The sequence below is a fragment of the Ostrinia nubilalis genome, chromosome 12, assembly GCF_963855985.1.
Source record: "Ostrinia nubilalis chromosome 12, ilOstNubi1.1, whole genome shotgun sequence".
In the NCBI taxonomy this organism is placed as follows: Eukaryota; Metazoa; Arthropoda; class Insecta; order Lepidoptera; family Crambidae; genus Ostrinia; species Ostrinia nubilalis.
Window position 1 is genome coordinate 6,761,584 of NC_087099.1, and position 24,068 is coordinate 6,785,651.

Below are 24,068 nucleotides of genomic sequence, written 5' to 3' on the forward strand. Positions count from 1 at the left end.
CACCTACAAGGTGGACCGACGACATCGTAAAGGTAGCAGGGAAGCGCTGGACGCAGGCCGCTACTAATCAATCAACATGGAAAGCATTGGGGGAGGCCTATGTTCAGCAGTGGACGTCCTATGGCTGAAGTGATGATGATGATGATGAACTTTCATACAAGTAAGTATTTCGACCTAAATTCTTCCTAAAAAGTTTCCTTTTATTTAGCGACTATCTATACTAACTACTACAGAATTTTCGTTAAAAATATTGTCCCGTCCGAAAGTTAGTGCGCTGCAGTATTCGTAGATCTCGTAGCGGCGATTCGTAGCAAAGCATCGTAGCAACAGTTGCACTCCACCCGCGATACGCTACGCGCGCTACCAGCGGGCTCTCCGAACTTTTCTCATTATTGCTTACGCGCTAAGTTTGTAACATTGATGGTTTTATGTTACCGTTGTAACAATGACGCGAGTTGGTTGTAAGTTAGTGAGTGGTTAATGTGAAAATGAAGCGGATCGCTGTTGTTTGGTATTTTATCAGCTATTTTAAAGGTACTGGTTTTTGTTGAAAATTAATAACTTACCATAACAGTTAAGTTTGATTAGAAAGAAAGAAGAAAGAAAGAAAAAGATTAAGATTGTAAATGTTAAAAAGCGCCAGCAGAAATTAATTTCAGTGAGGTGGATTAGAAAAGTAATAAGTATTGGGAATGAATAATATTGTGAGTTGAAAATGACAATAATGGTATGGTATTTCTATTTATATACCAATTTGCAATGTTCATATAATAGCATCTTTACATTAGTAGATTATTATTATCTATTGATATTAATTTAATTAAAAAAACTATCGATAACTAATTGAAAATTCAAAAGGAAACTTAAACATTTAATTATTATTATTTTAAACAAAGTCCATCATAATACAAAAGAATCGGTTGCACATGAACAACACCAAACGTGTACCTACTTATCTAGGCTAATCTCTCAACATGACCATTGGAAAAAAATGTTCGCAGTTTCCATCTGCCTTCGAGTGATCGGAGTATCAGTGCCACCATTCAAGCAGAGAGGCGAAGCGGCCACATTGACCTGCGACTATGAGCTAGAAGGCGGCAAGCTCTACTCCGTCAAGTGGTACCGGGATCATGAAGAGTTTTACCGGTTCATGCCGAAACTACGCCCGCCACAACGAGCACATAGCTTGGACGGAGTCACGGTCGATGTAAGAGTTTTTTACTTTGCCTAAACTAAGTTCTACCGGTTCATGCCGAAGCTACGCCAACGAGCACATAGCTTGGACGGAGTCAAGGTCGATGTAAGAGTTTTTTTACTTTGCCTAAACTAAGTTCTACCGGTTCATGCCGAAGCTACGCCCGCCACAACGAGCACATAACTTGGACGGAGTCACAGTCGATGTAAGAGTTTTTTACTTAGCCTAAACTAAGTTCTACCGGTTCATGCCGAAGCTACGCCCGCCACAACGAGCACATAGCTTGGACGGAGTCACGGTCGATGTAAGTTTTTTACTTGGGTTGTGTTGCACCAGCTAACTTTAACGATGACCGGTGTTTTTTGTTTGACAGATTTTTGACGTTTGTTAAAGTTAAAGTAATATAGTGCAACCCAGCCTTGTCTTCATGCCGAAACTACACCCACCATAGAGAGCACATAGCTTGGATGGAGTCACAGTCGATGTGAGAGATTCTTTACTTTGCCGAAAGTCTATCACTGCTGAGCGAAAGTATCTTATATTCGTTAAAGTGCTCTCAAAAATAGTTGCAAATTTTTGAGAAAAAGATAGTGATGACTGAAAAGGGCCTTTAAAAATCGTACCTAACAATGGCAATATAATAATCATATTAATTTTATTTTTCTGACTTATGGGACGGTCCATGTTTGCATAATATTTTACCAACTCAGAAGATAACTACATTACCAACATCGTCTTTAACTACCTACAAAGAACTGGACTGGATTTATGTGTCTATTTATTTACCACACAAACTGGAAGGCACAGCTCAGTGTTATAATATTATTACAGCCAATAAAAAGACAGACATTATTTTGGCATGTCTGTGAAGACAAAACATATTTTTACCTATCTTATAGGCTCTAGACATTTTTCGCCTCATCGTGTCATAAGAACAGTCATAAAATATCAACCGTATTGGCTTCTCAGAGCCGCTTTTTTACCGATCATCAATTTTAATGATATTATTTGTGGCTTGCTGAAGCTTTGTGAGATAAGATAGCAGTAACAATATCTTTTTAGTTATTTTTTATTACTAGTCATATCTACCTATCGGCAATGAAGAAGACTCCGTTACTGTCTTAAAAATGTTAAAAGGACTCTCTGTGAATATAAATAAGTCACAGGTAATTAATACATTTTAGTAGGAACTTTTATTTTGAAAATGAGAATTCAACACAGTACCTCCGGATCGAGAGTCAAAACACTTTTACTACTACCACGAAAGCATCGACAGTATTGTAAATTAAATCATTTTTATTTATTTTCATTCAAGTTTATTTAGATATTAAAAACTATTAATGAGACATTATGAGTTACATGGAACGCGAAAGTTTAAAATCTTATATTAGAAACCTTATTCATTAAACGTTTTTTATTCTGCAGCTGGATAAGTCAAGCGCCCGCCGCGTTCACTTGAAGGACTTAAGCCTGAAATCCCGGGGCCTGTACCGGTGTGAAGTGTCAAAGGAGGCGCCATCGTTCCATTCAGCCCAGGCCGAGGCTTTCATGGAAGTTTATTGTAAGTATAAACTATTACTTTTGGTAACTTATTATAAATTTACTAAGTAGTATAAACAGTTCGATGGGTGCCTGGAATAAAGCCGCAATAGCCATAGCAGCAGTTTTCCGATTAAGTCATTTTAGTAAACTGCGGGTCCCTATACATACACCTTTTGAATTTTTTTCAGAATTTATCTTTGAAACTGCCTGATTTACCAAAAGCACTATGGATATTGAATCGTTATTCCCATTCATCATTTAAAATTTGTTGACCGGAATAATCGTGCCATATACAATGTTAAAACTTTTATTTAAATCTTCTACAAGCAAACGGCTATTACTGTATCCTTCAGATCAGCGCCTGAGGCTGCAATACACTATTGCTGTTTGATTAATTGCACACTTTTTACCGGAATAAAACCACAATGGACTCTTACGGAACCGACTTTCAATGTATGAAGCGGCAATATGTATTACTACCTTTTTTAAAGTATATTCTAAGCACTATAACCTTAAGCACATTAAATGTTACTCCAGAAAAAATAACGCATCGTTGGATATACAAACCGTTTGGATACGCCTCGTAGTTTAGAATTATTCAAAATTGACACTAAATCTCTTCTCCTGTAAAATTGTGTTTTGTCGATTGTGGCTTTATTCCCGGCACCCATCGAGTTGTACCTAAATAAACTTAAAAATAGAAAAGTTGTGGCCAAATGGGTTTTGTTATGTTTTTAATGTTTTGTATTTTCATTAAAATATTAACCCTACTGAAAGAAGCCTTGCTGTCGTGAAAAATTAATAAAAATCTAAAATCAATTAATACTTATAGGTACCTTAATAAAAGCCGTTTCTTTGTTTTGCGTAAGTTGTGCTAAGCTTTAACTCATTACGTTATACTTCACAGCTTACTTATGTGATCGTGTACACTGTGCAAGTACAATGCCCTTAAAGCTGTTTTACCTATTTTATTTTATACCATTTTTATCAAAAAACCTTCCTCCTACCAAGAATGACCGTTTAATTCCAGACATCCCCCGCGAAGGCCCTCGTATCAGCGGGCACGAGCGGGCGTACGCGCCACACGAGCCACTCAACGTGAATTGCTCCTCAAGCTCATTCCCGGCCCCCGACCTACAGTGGCACGTAGACGGACAAAAGGTTTGTTATTGCTTTCGATAATATTTCCACGACTCAAGTGTTGCGCTGCACAAATAAAATCTAAAATTGGAAATCGCTAGCGGTCGACACTCGCACGGGCAACTAGCTTATCGAGTGTAGAGCAAAGCTAAACGTGCCAGAATGAACCAAAAATGCGGACATCGTCTTATGAAATAACTCTGTGTGCCATGATTGGTATCTCTACTGATAAAGTACCTAGTTAGTGTTGCTTATTCAATTAAAAGTCTGCTTGTAAAAACATTGAATAATCCAAAAATATACTTTACTCCTACCATTGACTCCTCCTACCTAGTTACTTCTGCACGAGGATTTGTTCATATCAAAGTACCTACCTACATGCAGTATGAGCGAGCCACTAGAATTCAATTGCTCTTATAGCTCATTCCCGATCCCAGACCTACAGAGGCACGTAGGTAGACGGACAAAAGGATTGTTATTGCTTTCGATAATATTTCCTGAACTCGAGTGCCGAGGACGCTGCACAAGTAAAATTCAGATTGAAAATGGTCGTGAGACGTCCAAATTCGTGCTTATTTTTTGAGCATGGACTACAAAAATATTAGAGCCGCTTTCAGCTGTCGATAGATTGTTTAACTTCTACCACTTCTACGGACTTCAAATTGTCGAGGTAGAGCTAAGAGATAAATATAGCGATAAGTCCGCCTAAATTGTGCCTTCTCATTTGTTTTATTTCTATTCTTGTTTTGTTTGGTGTACTTACAAGTACGATACTGTAAATCATTTATTCATTCTTCGGCAACATGTGGAACGATCCTGAAGATTAACTGACACATCAAACCAATCATGAGCATTGAGCACACAACACAAGTACCTTTTCGTGTCAAGATGGATAGAGCGTTTCATATTCAATTGTTTTGTTCTTCCAGGTTACAGAGCCATCCTGGTTGATACCATACGGTGCGCGATCAGCACCACAGGGTTTATTAGTAGCTACCCTCGGCCTGCAAGCTCCAGCGAAGCCGCTGATGCAGCTCCGATGTGTCGCTACCCTCGGCACGCACCAGAGAGAAAGAACCGTTGTTATAGGTCAGTAAAGTTCTCATACTTACATACTCTTTGATATCATCCGAGGAACGCGGGTTCGAACCTCGCTGACGCTCGACTATTGTGGTGAACCCACTCGTGACACAAGCGTATTAGCTTAGTACGAGGGACTAAGGTAGCGAATAATCAAGCTAGGAACACAACTCTAGCTCTTGAACCTCCTTGAATAAAATTGGGAATCGTTATCTTGAGAATCACTGAAGTTGTGGAGCAGTAGGTATGTCATTTCCCTGTGAAAAATTTCAACACGTAACATTAAAACACTTAGATTTTTTTTTATATTAGATTAAGAAAATTATTACACAAATGTAAATCACGAACTACAACTAAGTATCTTATCTGTTTCAGAAACAAACTCTTCGAGCGTGATGAAGGCGTTCGTTCTATTTCCCCTGATACCAGTATTCGTCAACATTAAAATGTTCGATAAGATATTGTGATAATTGTTTTAATATGTAAGTGTTAAAATATGCCAAAATGTAAATAAAATTCATTTGTTTTATCTATTCTTTAAAATGATGCAACCTAATGAAGATTACAATTATTATGAAGAAGTATTAAAACTAAAAGATAAGAAAATAACGTCGTATCATTTGATTGCTCCCTGAACAAGTTAAGGTGTCAAAACAAAGACCAATTTAAATATTTGAAACATATTTAATCGCTTATTCAACAATATAAACAATAGACAAAAATACGCTTTATACTAATTTTGAAACCTAAAAATAGCTAAGAATGTTAGAGATTATATAGTACCTATTATTTTTAAGTGATTTGCAATTTACTGTTTATAGTCTGAATTTAAAAGCCAAATAAATATATTACACATACATACCTATTTCTTGTTTCAAAAAAGATACGTAAAACTTGTGAAAGTAAATATTGAACATTATCACAATGACCACGAAAAATATTTTCAACATGATGAACAATTAATTCCTAACAATAAATTTTAGTTTATCTACAACTAGAATTATTAGGTAGGCAGATTCGTAATAGGTGCAAAGATATTTTAACACATACAAACCCTGTTACCTAATCATGGGAAGTATTGGGTATTCTATTTTATCTCATCCTATAGAACACCTATTTGCTTAGACATCGAATATTTCAAATTTGAAGCAAACTAGAGCCCTTAAAATACATTTATGGCCACAAGGTATGTGTGGAGTGAGCCTTGAATGTAAGAAATTTGTATGAGACATCTCTCATTTTGCACAGGCACAGTCCAGTGTTTTAGCTTCACAGAATTCAAAATCAGCACATACAAAGCAATCTCCATGCACATTGCACAACTTGTGGATTTGTTAATATATGTTTGTTTACATTAATAATTAAAATCGTGAAATCCAAATCATCAGACCTGTATTAACATTCATGTACAATTAGACAAAATATTAATATACCTACCTAAGTACACAATATATTTTATTCAATTTACTAACAGTATATTTATTGAAATCCACAGACTAAACATTAAGATTTATATTAAAGGCAAATTGGTGTTACTTTCACAATAGGATGGTGTGGAACTAGCAAAAGCATCAACTAGTAAAATATACCTACCAACATAATCTGTTTAACTTCAAATACATACATAATTCATAAAAATAATGAGACGCAGAAGGATTTTTCAAGCCTTAGATGTTACAATTAAATAAAAAGATGTGCTTGTTAACATTAAAAGAGTGCAGTAACAAAATATTAAGTTACCATTTAAATATTTCTTATAAAAATAAAATTCCACTGCTGCAAATTAACCTTCCTGACCGAAATCATCCATGAACTTCCTGAGCTTTATCATATCTTCGTCATTAACAGTTGGCTTAGATGTTGCCAATGATCGCATCACGTCAGACACAGTGACAGGTGGTTCTCCTAATTTGTCGCTTGGAACTTCCATCCAGGTCATTTCAATAGCTCCTGGATCTCCGGGTGAGCAGGGAGTCAGAAGATCATTGACAATCACATCAGGATCAGTGGGGCTAGGCCCAGTTATCTTCTTGAAGTGGGTTGCGGACTGTACCTTACGGACAGGTTGCATCAATGCATCACGGACAACAATACTTATATCAGCACCAGAATATCCTTCTGTTTTTGCAGCCAATACTTTTAAATCCTGCTCTGTCAACTGGTGACGTGTGTTACCTAAATGTAATTTGAACATATCCAGCCGAGCGTGTTCTTCGGGCAATGCAATGTAAATACGCTTCTCAAATCGTCTCCTAATAGCAGCATCAAGGACCCACGGTATGTTGGTGGCTCCAAGCACCAAAACACCATCCATGTCATTTCCTACACCCTGCATTTGTACAAGAAACTCAGTTTTGATTCTTCTGGCAGATTCAGACTCATTATCTGATCGGGAAGAGCAGAGGGAATCAACTTCATCAATGAAGATGATACTTGGCTTGTGGTGACGAGCCATTTCGAACAAGTTTTTTACCAGTTTCTCAGACTCGCCAAGCCATTTGGACACAAGATCAGATGAAGACACTGAGAAGAAAGTAGAATTATTAGCTTCAGTAGCTACTGCTTTTGCTAAGTATGATTTACCAGTACCAGGCGGTCCGAACAGCAGAATTCCCTTCCAGGGTATCCGTTTACCAGTGAACAAGTGAGGGAACTTAATGGGTAAGATAACAGCTTCTTTTAACGCTTCTTTGGCAGCCTCTAACCCAGCAACATCACTCCACTTAACATGAGGTTTTTCCACCACAATAGCACCTTCCAGCTTCCCTTGCAATTTCTTCTTCTCTGGGTCATCAGAATCGCTGTCACTGTCACTTTTTTTATCTTCACTCTTTGAATTAGACTCTCCATCCTTAACTGGTTTCTTCTTCTTGTCCTTCTTGAGGTATTCTTTCAGTTTCTCAGCTCTGTCCAAATATTGTAAACACTTTGCCCGAATGCTCTCTTTAGCTCTCTCCCCTTGGGCCTCATATTTGACAGCATGTAAAAAGTATTCCACGCCGTGTTCATACAACCGCAAAGCTTCTTCATAATTCTTATTTTTGTCTTCCTCTGTTGCTTTCGTTACAAGGTCGATAGCCTTTTGCAATGTATTTGATGATGTCATCTTTATTTATTTCTGTGAAAATGTAATGTGTATTTGTTAGTAAACAATCTCACAAGTAAATTCTTGCTTCATATAATGATTTTACCATAAATATTGACTGTGTCAAATCACTGAAGTTGATAAAGAAATAGTATTTCTAGGGATTAATTAGGATCATCTTGTTGCCACAAACAGGTCACCTCTGATAATGATTTTAGAATATGCACTGTTACTATTACAAGACTATTTCAGTAATTAAAAAGTTTTGACCGAATTAGGTTCAAGCAGAAGGTATACAGAGGATTCAATACAAGGTAAGAGGAAAAACATGAGTCACGTAAACGTACAAGTAGTATGTATTTTATCAAGAAGCAAAACCCAGTCAATGTTCAGTAACCTATTATATTTATTACATTATTAAACAAATTTAAGAGGGCCTGTTGGCATTAAATTAGTCTTGTAAATGGACTAATTAGTCATTATTGCGCTGGGCTACGATTGACAATACGAAACTGCCCAGTGAGATCACTTATTAATATGAGTGCGTATTTACCGATTAACGGAACTAAAACGATCTACCTACCTTTATGAAACAACCAAATATGTGAAAATGCGTTTGCAAATCACAGAAATTCACTACACAAACTTATTTTTTGAAGAAAAAAGAAATTACATCTCAGTGGGCAAATCGTTGTTTGTCACACTGATTGACATATTTGACATTTTGAAAACCGGAAAACGGTGCTGCCATAGAAAAAAATGTATTTAAGTTCGATTCAATTTCGCTATTCATTCAAATAGATTTCCTACTCGAATATATCGAATTCATCCAAATTCATCGCTGAAACATTTAATTTTTCTCTTTTGGCGACAAGTTTGCCGAGTTTTGCTCTGTACAAATGAACAAGTAAGCGTTTACCTAAAAATACTTTTGGAGTTCTATGACAGTTCTAGTTATCTGTGGCACAACTTAATTCGGAGATGTTGGTTGGCGGGAAAGTGATACATCATGTTTTGATAAAGTTTTTAAAAGTTGTATACAGGGTGTTTGGTAAATGGGTATATGAGCCGACACTAGCCCATGTTAACATAGGCATATAAATGGTATGGTGAAGTCAGAAATTTGATATCATCATTTTTTTTTTTTTAATTTTCATACAAATATTTTTTTTTAAATCCGATTTGTATGAAAATTAAAATAATTAAAATGAAGATATCAATTTTCTGACTTCACCATACCATTTATATGCCCATGTTAACATGGGCTAGTGTCGGCTCATATACCCATTTACCTAACACCCTGTATAAAACGATCCCATCAAAAACAATACTTGTCAAAAAAACCAAGTCTCGCAACTCAGTTGTTCTACGGTAAAAAGTTGTGAGATCCATCTAATACCAAGTCCAGGCCAGGAAATCTTTAACGTTTTACATAAATATATTGACTTGGCCATCGCACTAAATAATTTAATTTACACGTGTTTTCATGCGATGGCCAAGTCAATATATTTATGTAAAACGTTAAAGATTTCCTGGCCTGGACTTGGTATTACATGGATCTCACAACTTTTTACCGTAGAACAACTGAGTTGCGAGACTTGGTTTTTTTGACAAGTATTGTTTTTGATGGGATCTCATTTCTTTTTGTATTTTGTAGACAGCAGTTATGTATCTAGAAAACTGGACCGAAATTGAAAAATTTTACTCGACTTGGCGGTTGCACTACCGTGCCCCCAAATCTCATTTCTTTTTGTATTTTGTAGACAACAGTTATGTATCTAGAAAACTGGACCGAAATTGAAAAATTTTACTCGACTTGGCGGTTGCACTACCGTGCTCCTAAATATTTTAGTTTTTCCTTGATTCATACACCAAACACTACTTATATTCCAAATTTGAAGCTTCTAGGTCTGCTAGAAGTGCCTTAGAATTTTGATGATCGGTGAGTCAGTGAGTCATTGAGTCAGTGAGTCAGTGAGTCAGTGAGTGACAAAATTAAGTAACTTTGACCTGTTATAATTCCTAAACTACTGGTTCAAATTGAATGAAATTTTAAATATACCGTGTCTTTACAATGCCTGCATAGCTAATGAAAATTCAGCCTTCTAGTTTTATCCACAACGAAGTTATAGGTGTACCAGAATCTCATGGCAAATAGGGAAAATAAAATTTGTTGAGAGCAATACTGGGGAAATTGGAATAAACGATCTTGATACTGTTTAATTTTTTACTTTTATGACTATAATATTAATGAACATGAAGTATAGCCTGACCAGGAACATAAAAACCCTCGCCATGTTGCGGAAAACTAATGGTACTAATTTCTTTTAATGGCAACAGTAACTGAAAACTTCATTGTCATGTCACCTTGCATGTCAGTCTATTGCTGTCAAAGTGTAAACAAACTTTATTTTAAATGTGCGCAATTGATTTTGTGAATTAAATTGCTAAAATATTTTTATAGTCGTGAAAGAAAAGTGGTTTACAATGTGTTAAAGTATTTGTCGAAGAGAAATACTAAGGGTTCGGACAATATTTTCATTGAATAATGTTTCCGGCAAAGGTTGTCAAATTGACTGACATGTTTATCGCATAGTACAGTCCACTATGAAAATTAGCTGTGGTTTGTTTCAACTACCTATTTTAAAATTTTTTGTCACTTTCTAAGTGTTGAATATTATGGAATTGGGAAAGAAGTACCGAGTTTGAAGCGTTTATGAGCAAACATTGCAGTTGAATATTCAAGTTCTGAATTTGATTATTGATGAATAATAAAATAAATCCTACTAGCTCGATTGATGGTTTCATTTAATTTATTTAAACCAGGCTACCTATAATAATATTTTTTCGTCAATTTATGAAAATATCAAATTAGCCCGTAATCCTGAATCCTGATACATAAAGTTAGCCTATTAATTTAACAAAGGTACGACTGTACTCAGTGTTGCACTATCAAATGCAATTGACGCGCCTCTATGCCAGGGTTTTTATGTTCCTGGTCAGGCTATACGAAATTATACATTTTAGGTAGGTTCTTGAAAAATAAATAAATCGTATATAACTTTAAGTAACTAATTTTATTATGCATCATACTTTTAACTTATCACTTCATTCATAACTAGAAAACTCTTGAGTGACCCCAGCTGAAAAATTAAAAACTGCTAGATTTAAAAAAATGGATCTGTCAACAGCACTGGATCAGCCCCCCTAGACAAAACGCACTTTTTGATCGAATCGAAAATCGAATCCGTCAAATTCCATACAAAAAAGGGGCTTTTCGACCACTTTTCGACTGGTTTGCGATTATAATGGCACAAAACGCACTTTTTGATCGAATCGAAAATCGAATCCGTCAAATTCCATACAAAAAAGGGGCTTTTCGACCACTTTTCGACTGGTTTGCGATTATAATGGCACTTTGTCTAGACCCACAGGGGTGATTTACTGTTTGTAGTCCGAATGACTGTCGTGAATACACCGATCAAAATGGCGCGAATAGTTATGTATGCGCAACTTTAGGGCTCTGTAACTTCTTTATTTGTAGAGATATTTTCATGATGCTTTCACAATTATTATTAGTTTTACTTATATTTATTTTAAGTTTATTTGAAAGAAAAAAATTGGAAACTTATCCATTATTCAATCTTGCTTTATGAAATCTTTTTCAATTATCTTTACATGGTCATAACATTTTGACCATTCCTCTGCACCAATTTGTGAGATATACCTGAAAACCCCGATAAAGCAGCTATTAAGAATAATATAAAAAAACATAACCCTCCTTCTGACGCAGTTGGGTAATAAACTAAATGTATCAAAACATTTCAGTCCAACTTACTGTCAACTTGACGACGCGTTTTAGAATCAAAGATTGACTTTGAATTATGCCTTATTTTACAATTCACATTGAAAACAATATGACTTGCTTCAACTTTTTCGACTTTTCCACAAAAATAACAAATAGTCAAGAAGAGATTACAAAATTTTTGAAGCGGCTGACAGATTTCATAATTTTCTTTGACAGCTGACAATTAAACCATAGATAATTGCCATATGAAAAACACACTTTTCCAATATTTTTGTTTGCCATGAGATTCTGGTACACCTATACAGGCGGTCGAAAATGGCCTGAATTGCTTCGAGAAAAGGATGGTACGGCCGTGCCGCTTTTTTGCTCGACTTGGTGGGGGCACTGCCGTGCCCCCAGATTAATAAAAATGTAATATTTGCTTGATTGTTCGTAAACGTGCATGAGTGTAGTGTTGGTAGTGGAAACAAAGAAGTTTCAGTACTTATAACGTCACTTCAAATTATTTATTGCCGCACTGGGGCATTTATGCTGAGCGGAAGCCTTTTCAAATTAATCTATACAATACTGTTAAATTCTGTAATTTGCTGTTTTTAATGTGCCAAATAAAAATACATTTATTTCTCTTTCTTCTTTCTTTTCAGGTTACCGGAACAAAAATAGTTTCTCGTTTTTATTGAGTATCGTGTGACTTACACAGAAAATAATAGTCCAACGATAAGGTATCGAAACACCATGTATTCAACTATTAAATACCAAGATTTAAATAAGTACTTAAGCAGTTAAATTTAAATTATATTACAAGTTACAAGATAAACCATTAAGTATGCATTATATTTAAATAATAACATATGTTTATAAAGTATTAACTAAAAATAAAAAAACCGAATTCCTTTTTAATCCTAACTGTCTATAATTTCATAAGTAAGTGCTTTATTTCTCATAATATTGTCAATAATTTGAGTGTCTTGAAAAGCTGCGCCAACTGGTAAGACTCCTCCTCTGTAGGTAAACAAATAATATTATTTAAGAAATTTTAAAAACATAAATGCAATTTAAGATACAAATAATTATTATTAATAAAATATTCCTACTTTTAACACATCAAATTATTGTCCCTGCCTACAAAACCTAATTAAAATTATTAATTGTTGATAAAAACAAACGGTCAAAACTATTTTACAGACTTGATTTTGGACATTTTACTCGGCAAAGGGTGCTTTGCTCATAAGCCTATACCATACTTACTTCGGCATCTTCGAGCTCTCCGTCAAAATCGTTAAAGCTGCTACAAGCAACGTCATAGATGTAGTTTGATATGCTGGGTCACACCCGGTAATCTGAAAACAAGAATTTTAATGCCTACTTTAAATGAGTACCTACTACAGGGATAAAATCAAAAAGGAATAGGCGCACGGGCACCAAAATGTCAATATAACAAATACGTCAATATTACTAAAAAATGAGAAAGAAACGGCGCGGGCGTAAGTAAGTAATTTAAGCGCCGAAAGACAATCAATTAAGTTCGACATTTTGGCATATTTCCCATGCTGAAACTGTCAATGTGCCAGTTATACCAGGAATTATTCTCGGATAAAAGTTTTGTCGAATCGGGCCTTAGTTACTTACTTTGACTGACAAAGATTTTTTCTGTTCATGTTCATCAGTCCCACTTCCATTGAACGTGAATGCGAATTTTATATCCTTAACCATTTCTTCGGCTGGACCTTTATGTGACACATAGCCTAGGGTGAAGAAACGTGGGTACTTCCATAATAAGTTCCTGAAGCACTTTAAGTAGCAGAAGTAGTAGTAAAGATACATAGCTGGTATCATTATAATGAGATGAAACCAGGTCGGCATGGTCGTGTAGACTTTGCAACGGAACACTTTCTTGCCCTTTTTCTCATGAAGGTATCTTTGAGACATTTCTACAGCATACTCATCGGGGCCAGGGTATGGGTACCATAACTTCCCTTTGGTTTTGTGGAAAAACGATCTGAAAGTAAACAGTAAGATAAAATAAGTCTACCGAAGCAATTAATCTGATTTAAAAACTTTACCTTTCTATCTCTGGGAGATCTGAGTCATAAATGTTCTGTGGGAATATTTCGGCTTTTAGTCTTCGGTACTCTTTCATATTCTGCATTTCGTAAACTAGGGACCCCCAAGTCCCATAGTGGAGTAGACATTTGTTTGGGCCAGGGATGTAGGCCCTCTTTGGTATCATTAGTTCGGCATAACATTCCACTGCATTCAATGACCCTGAAAATAATTTGGACATAGTCATGTTCATGGAGCATTCACAACTCCAGTTAGAGCTCTTACACACGAGCAGCACATTGACGACAGCAAAGGCGACCGCAGTCGCCGTCACTTGTCGGCAGCTAGCCGTCGACGTGCCCGCAGCAAGCTGTCGACACGTCGACGTCTGCCGTCGACGAGTCGACAGCTTGCTGCGACGACCGTGTCGGCGTACGTCTTTGTACAGGAGCCAGCCAGTTGAAAATGGATTTCATTGAAGAAACACTGTTGTTGCATTTACTCCGTCGTCGTCGACGAAAGAGAAAGAACCGGTCATTGTGGGTTTAAGAAATGTTATTGAATAGAGAATGAGACTACACATATCGACGCCCATGCTCTATTTTTTAATGTTTTATTATGGTAGCCTTCTAAATTCGAGTTCCATATTATTTCATTGTTTTTGACAGCACTAATTTTTTAGCAATTCCGAATCAATTTGTTCGGAACTCATTAGGTGTGCGTGTAAGCTCCAGTGGGTCTAGACAAAGTGCAAATTATAATCGCAAACCAGTCGCAAAGTGGTCGAAAAGCCCCTTTTTTGTATGGAGTTTTGACGGATTCGATTTTCGATTCGATCAAAAAGTGCGTTTTGTCTAGGGGGGCTGGACTACTGACAGTTGACCTTCAAAATGGCGGAGGCGGCTAGCTGCCGCCACCTGCCGGCGGCAGCCGCGAACGCGTCGACAGCACGTCGGCAGCATGTCGACAGCTAGCCGTCGCCTTCTGACGTCGACTGCAGTTACATGCGTCGACAGCAAAATGCTGTTCGTGTGTAAGAACCCTTAGGTAGATAGATACTGAATGATACAGTTTTCTAAACAATCTAGGTACCTAATAACGGAAATACATAATATAAGTAGTAACATGTTAAAGGAAGTCCCCATGAACTGTAGCGTAAAGTTTATTTTTATTTGTACTTAAGTATGTAGGTACTAATCAAAGAACTTTATTTAGGTTTTAGGTAAATACCTTTAAAATGTTGTTCCAAATACATCAAACCCGTCATGACAGGAATGACTGCAAAACCGCAAGCTGGAATCACCAAGATGTTTGCTTCTTCTGCGCGCTTATTGAAAGTTCGGTATAAGTTAAGAATGTGCTGGAATAGAAGATTAGGCTTAGGTACTTAGTTATACCACATAATAATAATAAGTTACGTTATACTAAAAATAACTTATAAATAATAATGTCAGGTCAGCAAAGTTGTGTTGAACATACAATAGAACGGAACGGAATAGAACTTTGACTAGCTAAAATTATGAAAAATACTCACATACAATTCGGCAGATATATCGACATAGTGCGTTTTAGTGTCTATACACGCATTCACTATAGGTTCACTGAGAATCGTGTTGGGTCCAGTACAGTTGATAAGAACCTTAGCCTTTCTTGTCACGTTCCTGATATCGTCCTTTTTGATGTCACATTCTGTTACTATGATTTTAGTTTTTTCTTCACCTGTAAAATACCATCAGGTACTTAATTAGCAAAATTATCATTAAACTAACTCTAACAATGCTCTAACAATGTTCTTAGAAATCTAGAATAAAGGAGAATGGGCGCAGCCCATACAAAAAAAAACCCAGGCCCGGCGCAAGTCGAATGTATCTCAAAAAATAGACAATATTGAGGACATAATTAATCCATAGTAGCTTATCCAAAAATCGATGGCTAAAAGTGAGATATTGCTTCAGAGGAGTGGGTACAACAAGGGTATTTGACATGATTTTTGTCTTGTTCATGTTCATTTTAAGACCCACTTGTTGAGAGGCTCTACTGAGGCCATCGAGCATTGTGCTTAGATCCTCACGGTCTCAGTCATGACTACAATATCGTCCGCGAATCGAAGGTGGGCCGTGATATACTCGCCGTTGATATTTATGCCGAATCCGCTTCAGTCCAGAAGCTTGAAAACATCTTCCAGGGAGGTGGTGAACAGTTTCGGAGATATAACATTTCCCTGTCTCACCCCTCGCTGCAGCTGGATGAGTGTCGAGTTCTGATCCTGAAGGCGGACCGACATTGTGGCGTTTTCGTACAAGCTCTTCAACTTGAGGCATACAAGTTAGTGTACCATCTGCGCTATAAATTCTTTATAGAAAAACAAAGAAGCGGAGCGTGCCGATGTGCGACACAGCCTCCCCGTGCGAACGCTAGTGAAAGACTGAGCTCCCGCATTCGCGCGGCCCGCGTGTGGAAATTACAGGGTATTTTGAATGTATGACACGTATTTACATTATTTTTGAAAAAAAAAATGAACAACAATTTTTTAGATAATTAAATTTTCTATCATTTGGTGAAAGAATAATTAAAAGCGCTTCAGCCGTTTAGGAGTAGTAGGAAATTTCTTTGGTGAAATTAGAAGAAAGTTAAGATTTTTTTCTGTCAAAACTAATAGTTGTTGTAACAAAAAAAAACGAACAACAATTTTTTAGTTTAAGATATTATACATCTCACACATATTTTTTTTTTCTTGTTTGGATCATCCATTTAGGAGGAGTAGGGATTCAAAGAGAGGTCTATTTTGAAGTTTTGCCTCACCTATCGCCTTAATGCTGTTTCTGTATTGGTGCTGTGTTTGATTTCAAAAAGGGCGTATGTGAACGGATTACTAATGTTTGGCCAAAAAACGTTTCCCAAATTATCACATCGCAAACAACGTTTCGCAAATTTTTATTTGGCAAATTCTCATTTGGCAAAACAACTTATTGCAAACTTTTAATTCGCAAATGTCGTTTTTGGCATATTATTGTTTAGCAAATTATTGTTTAGCAAAGTATTTTTTGCCAAATGTTTCATTTGGCAAAAATATTTCACGATAAACTATTTACCAGCGTGACCACTTTTAGTAGATTTCTACTTTTTTGGTAGATTTGAGGCAAAGAGAACGATGATTTAGTAGTGCGAAATCGTTTAGTAGATTTTGGTAGATAATTGGTATTTTTAGAACATTCTTATAAATGGTAGTCCAAAATTAAATTGTAACCGAGCTGAGAATCCAGGCCAAAAAAAAAGAACTTTAGGGACCGTTTAACTTTATGGTCACTATATATAGTGACAAACATATTATGAAGGCGAACTAACTTGACAGTTCAATTAAATTCAATGCACACAAATGTTGCCACATATTGGCTAGTGTTGTTAATATCGACATCAAAAAATTCAAACGTTGATACCAAGGGTTTATTTTTAAGAAGTACTTTTATTTATCAATGAAATTAAACTTAAAACTTGTATTATTAAATAGTACTAATTTTAAAAGTGTTATAATTATCTATACTAATATTATAAAGAGCGCTGGAAATTGCAAAAATTGTAAACCTGAAGCATCCATGCTACAAGTAATGAACTAGATCTCGTTCAAAACAATTTTCGTTGGTAGTTTTTATAGTAATGTACATCATATGTTTTTTTAGATTTTCATGTTCTTATTTTAGAAGTTAGAGGGGGGGGGGGGGGCAACTTTTTTCCACTTTGGAAGCGTCTGTCACGCAAACTATTCGGTTTAGAAAAAATATATTTTAGAAACCTCGATATCATTTTTGAAGATCTATCCATAGATACCCCACACGTATGTACAGTTCTAAGTATGGGGAGCCCCCAATAATTATTCTTATTTTTTTTATTTTTGCATCAAAATCTTAATGCGGTTCACAGAATACATCTACTTACCAAGTTTCAACAGTAGGTATAGCTCTTAATATAGTTTCGGAAAAAAATGGCTGTGACATACGGACGGACAGACAGACATGACGAATCTATAAGGGTTCCGTTTTTTGTACCCTAAAAATGACAAAAAATTATATAAAAATGATAAAAAAGACTATAATGATGATGATAAATAAATATAAATACTATATTTTGTTCAAATTATATGTTTTACTTTATGTGCCAACCACCTGGATTAGATAGGTATTAGTGGTAGAATTTAAGTAGAATTTTAAATAGGTCTTGGTAGATTTTGGTAGATTTGAGCATCGTTTTTGGTAGATTATTTGATTGATAAAACAATTTGATTGGTGCATAGAATGGAATACAAATTAGTTTGTGGTTATTATTTTGTTTAGTGGGTAGTTAATATTAAATTTGTTCTAAATTAATTTTCATATTTCATTATTTTTATCGAAATTTCTAAATGATTCATTAACAATAGAGGTGATTCTAGAGTTAAGGGTCACTGTTCTAACCTAACCTAACCTACTATTTTCGGCAATACCTACTTTCTGCAATCATACCATTTTCTGCAATCTCTTTGTTTTACATAAAATTCTTGTGAAAACCACGATCATGTGCCTTATGCTTTGATTTGTGGGTAACGGTGGGTAAGTATGTGAAGTGTCAATTTGACTAAACAAATTATTTGGGATATAATATTTGGCAAAATAAAACATTTGCTATACAGGGTGTTAGGCAAATGGGTATATGAGCCAACACTAGCCCATGTTAACATGGTCATATAAATGGTATGGTGAAGTCAGAAAATTGATATCATCATTTTAATTTTTTTAATTTTCATACAAAGTAAATTTTCTAAATTCCGATTTAATTTTTTTTAATTTTTATATTATCTATTGTCTGATTTAACACTACAGTAGGTACACGCGCCCCCTTTTTTACACCAATACACGCGCGGCCTACTCTGGTAAGCCAATTTAAAATCACTGTAAATCAGTTTGTAAGCAATTTATGACTAAAATTATTAAGTTAATGATTAAAGTGCTTATTATAGTTCTTTTATTATCAAAGTGTTTTTATTTAATTATTTGGAATAAAAAATTATAAACAGATTAAAAAGTTGTACATTTTTGGACCAAAATTGCATTCTGAGATCCATGTTAGCAAAAAAAATTTCTGCAAAAATATGATTTGTTTTTTATCTGTCATAGTATTCAAGACTTTCTACTGCCTGGTACACGGGATAAATCCATTTTTTGCAAGTCTTCCATAATTTTTTTGTTGAGTGCTAAGGGGCTTTTAGGTAAACCTGCAGTTTTGACGGCCAATTTTAGAAAAGTGCGTAGATGCTAGCTACCCAAGCATTACTGGCTTATTGACAAATTTAGTAAACGAGGCTTTCCTGGAATGCCAGCTCTCTGGCGCAAGTTTTTAAAAAGTTATAGCGTAAAATGTTACCCTGGTCTACTATAGTAGGCCGCGCGTGTACTCTAGTGTTAAGCATGCAATAGAAGCTATTTCGATTTGGTCTTTTTTCTTTCTCATTGTAATAAATGAATCAGGAGATTTTGGTCTAATAGGAGTGTTTGAGTATCTTTTTTAGGAGCATTACAAATACACGTTTGGCATTTCCAATTCCTTTTTCTATTATACAGTGTGTCCGGGCATGTAGTGATCAAACTTTATGGGCCAAATCTAGGGACAATTTTATCGATAAAAATACTTCAAATTTGGGGCTTGACCCATTTATCGCAAAATTACAAGGATTTAAGTTTTTAATTTTTAGTTTTCACCTCTTCCTTCAAAAACAAGTGAAAGCGTGGGTAGCTTAACATTAATAAGCAAAAATTTTATATCATGCGATAGCCAATAAAATTATCTATTAGCAAAAGTAGAAAACAGATACAAGTTTCATACATTTTAAGGGAGTAAGAATGGATTTAATTAGAAAAAAACATGACTTTTTTCACTTCTTTTTCAGTTATTTTCCAACACAAGAAAAACCAGGTCGTTAAGGTATGTTTTATTTGCATTGTATTATTAGTATTTGAGCTATTCTACAAAACGAATATAAATTTATTAGTCTACGTCTATTAGTTTCGACGTAATTGTTGAACAAAGATACTCCTTCCCAGCGGTTTCCATAGTAATCGGAATAGGTTGTGTGATTCTTTCAGGCAGTGCATTTTCGCATGTCGCGTGCGCTATGGAAACCGCTGGGAAGGGGTATCTTTGTTCAACAATTACGTCGAAACTAATAGACGTAGACTAATAAATTTATATTCGTTTTGTAGAATAGCTCCAATACTAATAATACAATGCAAATAAAACATACCTTAACGACCTGGTTTTTCTTGTGTTGGAAAATAAATGAAAAAGAAGTGAAAAAAGTCATGTTTTTTTCTAATTAAATCCATTCTTACTCCCTTAAAATGTCTGAAACTTGTATCTGTTTTCTACTTCTGCTAATAGATAATTTTATTGGCTATCGCATGATATAAAATTTTTGCTTATTAGTGTTAAGCTACCCACGCTTTCACTTGTTTTTGAAGGAAGAGGTGAAAACTAAAAATTAAAAACTTAAATCCTCGTAATTTTGCGAGAAATGGGTCAAGCCCCAAATTTGAAGTATTTTCATCGATAAAATTGTCCATAGATTACGCCCTTAAAGTTTGATCACTACAAGCCCGGACACACTGTATATAATATGTCGGCCGTTTGGTGTAGTGGTTCGGAACGGACTACTATTCTGGAGGTAGCAGGTTCGATTCCCGCACAGTACCTACAAACATTTGTGTGCATGAACATATTTGTTTGTATTCGACTGGGTGTTTTCTATGTATAATAAGTATGTATTTACAAAAAAAAAGTATTTAAGTATGTTTATATCCGTTGTCTAGTACCCATAGTACATGCTTTGCTTAGTTTGGTACTAGAAGCGCAGTGTAAAATATCTGGATATTTATTTTATTATTATTTTATTTTATTTTATTAGGTGACATAGTATTGTAAAATCGCGCCTCGGAGACATTTGCACATTCCAAGTCGTAGAATTTATCGCAATAAGAACATTTGAGGAATCGTCTATCTGGGATATTTTGTCTACAACCTTCACATAGCGCCATCTTTTGGAGAGTAGAGGTATGATTTGCTTGCGGATGATTTTTTCTTTATCTAGTGCTTAAATTGGTCCTAGTTAGTTTCGCTACTAGACAACAGATGTCGTTGTATTTTTGTATCATATTAAAAATATTTCCAGAATATTCTCGATTCATTTTTTTTTATGTTTAGCACTAATTTATAAATACCTCAAAAGCACAGAGTTTACAACGTTCACACTTTATTTCAATTGTTTAAACATAGAGTACCTACACAGTTTTAATTGCTGTTTATATTGAAATTACTTGAGTATTAACACTTTGTTATTTTGCACTTTTTCTTCTTAGGTTTACTGTATATTTTAAAGATAACACTTGTCCAGGGTTATATCACATCATAGAACAGTTTTACTTTATAAAATCGTTAAAGAGTTCACTTAAACTATTTTTAAGAATTTATTTACGCGAGACGAACTTTACACAGCGCGGTGGCGCCCTCTCGTTCTTCGTAAATCGTAAATCGTATCAGCTAAGTAGTAGATATTTTCAAAATAACTTAGCTAATAAAGTATAAAAATAATAAAATTGCCCAATAAATTGTAGGTGGGAGGTACTAACCCAGTTCGGTCAGCAATCTTTGAATTTTCTCCTTCGACCGTCCTGAAATCCCCCAGCTGAAGTTGTAATTGTTCACTTTTAATATTTTCACCAAATTCTTAACAGCATGTTTTCCTGTAAATCCTGTAGCACCAAGCACTACTAGGTCCAGCCTCTCCGTAGCTTCCGAACTCATCGCGGTAAACTACACTTATCGAGCAAGTATCGACGACTATTTGGAGCCGGCCCTTCAAAGTACTATAGCGCGCTCTACACTCGCGCGCGATTCTTGCTGTGAATTCACGCCGCGATTCGCGCCGTGCACTTCGCGTTTATATGTGTCTCTCCACACTCGCGAAACCTCGCAGTCTCGTTCGCGGCCTCAATGGATGACGACGTGATTGTTGCTGCGGTGACGCTCTGTGCTATATCGTAATTACCTATGTATTTAAAATAAGACACAAATAAAAAATGTTTAATGGGTTTATATATTTCACTTGAGCTTGCCCCACTATGAGTGGAATCCTTAACTTTCTTTCTATAGGTTCTATAACTGGACATAAGTGAGTCCTTTTTTTTTTAAATTCACCCACAGGAATATTTAAAATGTCACTTATCCGCGTCCAGGCATAGTGGGTCTTATTTTTATTTTTATGGTCCTTTTTTTATGGTTTGGACTGCCAAAGTAGGTTAGTTCGGATTGAAAACACTCGATAAATTTCAACTCAAGTTCATTATTCCATGCCTAGTACTCATTTAAAAAAAAAGAACGTTAGTAAGTACGCAATAATGCACAACCACTTGCGACGGCGTCTTCTCAGCTATTGCGAAAAACTGCGAGTGTAGTTGCGTTCGCGATCGCGCGCCGTGAACCAAGCGCGAACCTTTGTCGCGGGACAAAAAACCGACAACGAACGGGGAACGGCGCGAAGCGTGAACGTGAACGCGCGAAAGTCCGCGAAACCATCTACACACGCGTTTCGCGGCTTTCGCGGCCTTTCGCGCCGCGAGTGTAGAGCGCGCTTATGACGCAACAAAAAAAACTGGTACCTAAGGCCACGGCCGCAAACATGAACGACGAGTATGCACGTATGCATATGGTGTAACTGTAAGGGAATATAAAAGCTTGTAATAAGATTGGTAAACCAAGAGAGCACTAATATTAGATAGAAGTTATTGTAGGTAGGTAGGTACATAAACATATTGTAGGTACATAAATCACAGAGCTGTCCCACTAAACCTTTTATCAAATCTACCTTAACAAACTCGAATTGCATTTATATCTAGAGTAAACATAAATAACTTGTATGATTTTTGCAACATTGACTGTGACTCAGTTTATTATTTTTGTTTACGCAGACACTGTATGTTGGACAAGCAATACCTATTATGTAGCACATTGTATTGATTTTAAATCTTAAATTTATGTAACTTGTGTAGATTTTAATTTTTAATTTAAATATTGTTATGTATAAATATTAGATTATATATTTTGCTAGAAATAGTTCTATTAATAAAGTAATGTAAGCCTTTTTTTGCCTGAGATACAGGAATTATAATTCTTAGTCAGGCACGTATGTACTTTTACCTACTATAGTTCAATATTAGCCTATTATTAAAAACTGTCAATAAGTTATTCAATAAAGAATTTATTCATTTATTTATCCTTAGACATTAAATTAAATATCATTAGACATTTTACACTGCGCTTCTAGTCCCAAACTAAGCAAAGCTTGTACTATGGGTACTAGACAACGGATATAAACATACTTAAATATTTAATCGAACCCGCTACCTCCGGAATAGTAGTCCGTTTCGAACCACTACACCAAACGGCCGACCTACAGCAAAATAGGGCTATCTACAGAAGTAGAGTTCAACTTTGATTACGGAGACACTAGGGCTCGTGCTTCAAAAGTTATTTACCAATCTAGAAACAGTAAACCTACATACATAATAATATGTACTTATATCTTTTAAGATATTATATATTTGAAAAGCTGTGCCTGTTTATTTATGGTATTCTACATTGTCATGGCATTACATTCTGTTATGGCTGTCTAAGAACAATAGCCACTTAAATGATAATTGGGATTATTAAAATAATTAGGTAGGCACCTGTGATCATCATGGTTAATCGCGTTGAAAGTAATGATGTTTAATCAGTATTTTCCTCGGGTATTTTCTCATGTAAACATTAGGACTAAACATTTGGTATAAATAATATTCTTTAAAGACTTTATGTAGTATACTATGGTCTTGGGCTTAACTATTTTCAGATTTTACAGGATATGAGTAACGCTCTGATTAAAAACCATCTAATGCTTAACTCTATTATATCAATCATTCATTTATTACTGAATTTTGGTCTGTCAAAAAGCATGCTGAAGTCCAATATTTTTATTTACTTAACTAAGTAGTTACATACTTACGATCGCATAGAACTCGTCAAACCGGTTAAAGGTCTTGACCTGAAGTTAGTTGACATAATAATTTAGTTAATAAGTACCTAATCAACACAGAAAACAGCTGTATTTATTATCA

The 24,068-nt window shown here is 35.5% G+C and overlaps 3 protein-coding genes across 3 annotated transcripts; 1 reads left to right on the forward strand and 2 right to left on the reverse strand.

Moving 5' to 3' along the window:
- The first annotated feature begins 391 nt into the window (after positions 1-391).
- Positions 392-5,540, forward strand: LOC135076843 (uncharacterized). Its single transcript, XM_063971310.1, has 6 exons — positions 392-534; positions 1,002-1,207; positions 2,621-2,756; positions 3,768-3,898; positions 4,807-4,966; positions 5,333-5,540. The coding sequence occupies exons 1-6, from the start codon at positions 489-491 to the stop codon at positions 5,422-5,424; spliced, it is 771 nt and encodes a 256-aa protein (XP_063827380.1). The 5' UTR covers positions 392-488; the 3' UTR covers positions 5,425-5,540.
- Positions 5,541-5,621: 81 nt separating this feature from the next.
- Positions 5,622-8,750, reverse strand: LOC135076842 (vacuolar protein sorting-associated protein 4). The gene is made up of 2 exons (XM_063971309.1): positions 8,626-8,750; positions 5,622-8,075 (listed from the first exon to the last, which is right to left on the reverse strand). Exon 2 carries the CDS (start codon positions 8,061-8,063, stop codon positions 6,741-6,743), a length of 1,323 nt encoding a protein of 440 aa, XP_063827379.1. The 5' UTR covers positions 8,064-8,075; positions 8,626-8,750; the 3' UTR covers positions 5,622-6,740.
- Positions 8,751-12,568: 3,818 nt separating this feature from the next.
- LOC135076844 (saccharopine dehydrogenase-like oxidoreductase) lies at positions 12,569-22,181 on the reverse strand. The gene is made up of 7 exons (XM_063971311.1): positions 21,546-22,181; positions 15,428-15,612; positions 15,124-15,253; positions 13,914-14,115; positions 13,480-13,849; positions 13,099-13,190; positions 12,569-12,852 (listed from the first exon to the last, which is right to left on the reverse strand). Exons 1-7 carry the CDS (start codon positions 21,718-21,720, stop codon positions 12,753-12,755), a joined length of 1,254 nt encoding a protein of 417 aa, XP_063827381.1. The 5' UTR covers positions 21,721-22,181; the 3' UTR covers positions 12,569-12,752.
- Positions 22,182-24,068: the final 1,887 nt, after the last annotated feature.

Excerpts from the sequence above, each read along its gene's own strand:
- LOC135076843 (XM_063971310.1), top strand. The coding sequence starts at position 489 with ATGAAGCGGATCGCTGTTGTTTGGTATTTTATCAGCTATTTTAAAG. Across the intron at positions 3,899-4,806 it reads GGCACGTAGACGGACAAAAG|GTTACAGAGCCATCCTGGTT; the intron begins GTTTGTTATTGC and ends TTGTTCTTCCAG. Across the intron at positions 4,967-5,332 it reads AGAAAGAACCGTTGTTATAG|AAACAAACTCTTCGAGCGTG; the intron begins GTCAGTAAAGTT and ends TATCTGTTTCAG.
- LOC135076842 (XM_063971309.1), bottom strand. The coding sequence starts at position 8,063 with ATGACATCATCAAATACATTGCAAAAGGCTATCGACCTTGTAACGAAA.
- LOC135076844 (XM_063971311.1), bottom strand. The coding sequence starts at position 21,720 with ATGAGTTCGGAAGCTACGGAGAGGCTGGACCTAGTAGTGCTTGGTGCT. Across the intron at positions 15,254-15,427 it reads ATATATCTGCCGAATTGTAT|CACATTCTTAACTTATACCG; the intron begins GTGAGTATTTTT and ends CTTCTATTCCAG. Across the intron at positions 13,191-13,479 it reads AAAAATCTTTGTCAGTCAAA|ATTACCGGGTGTGACCCAGC; the intron begins GTAAGTAACTAA and ends TCTTGTTTTCAG.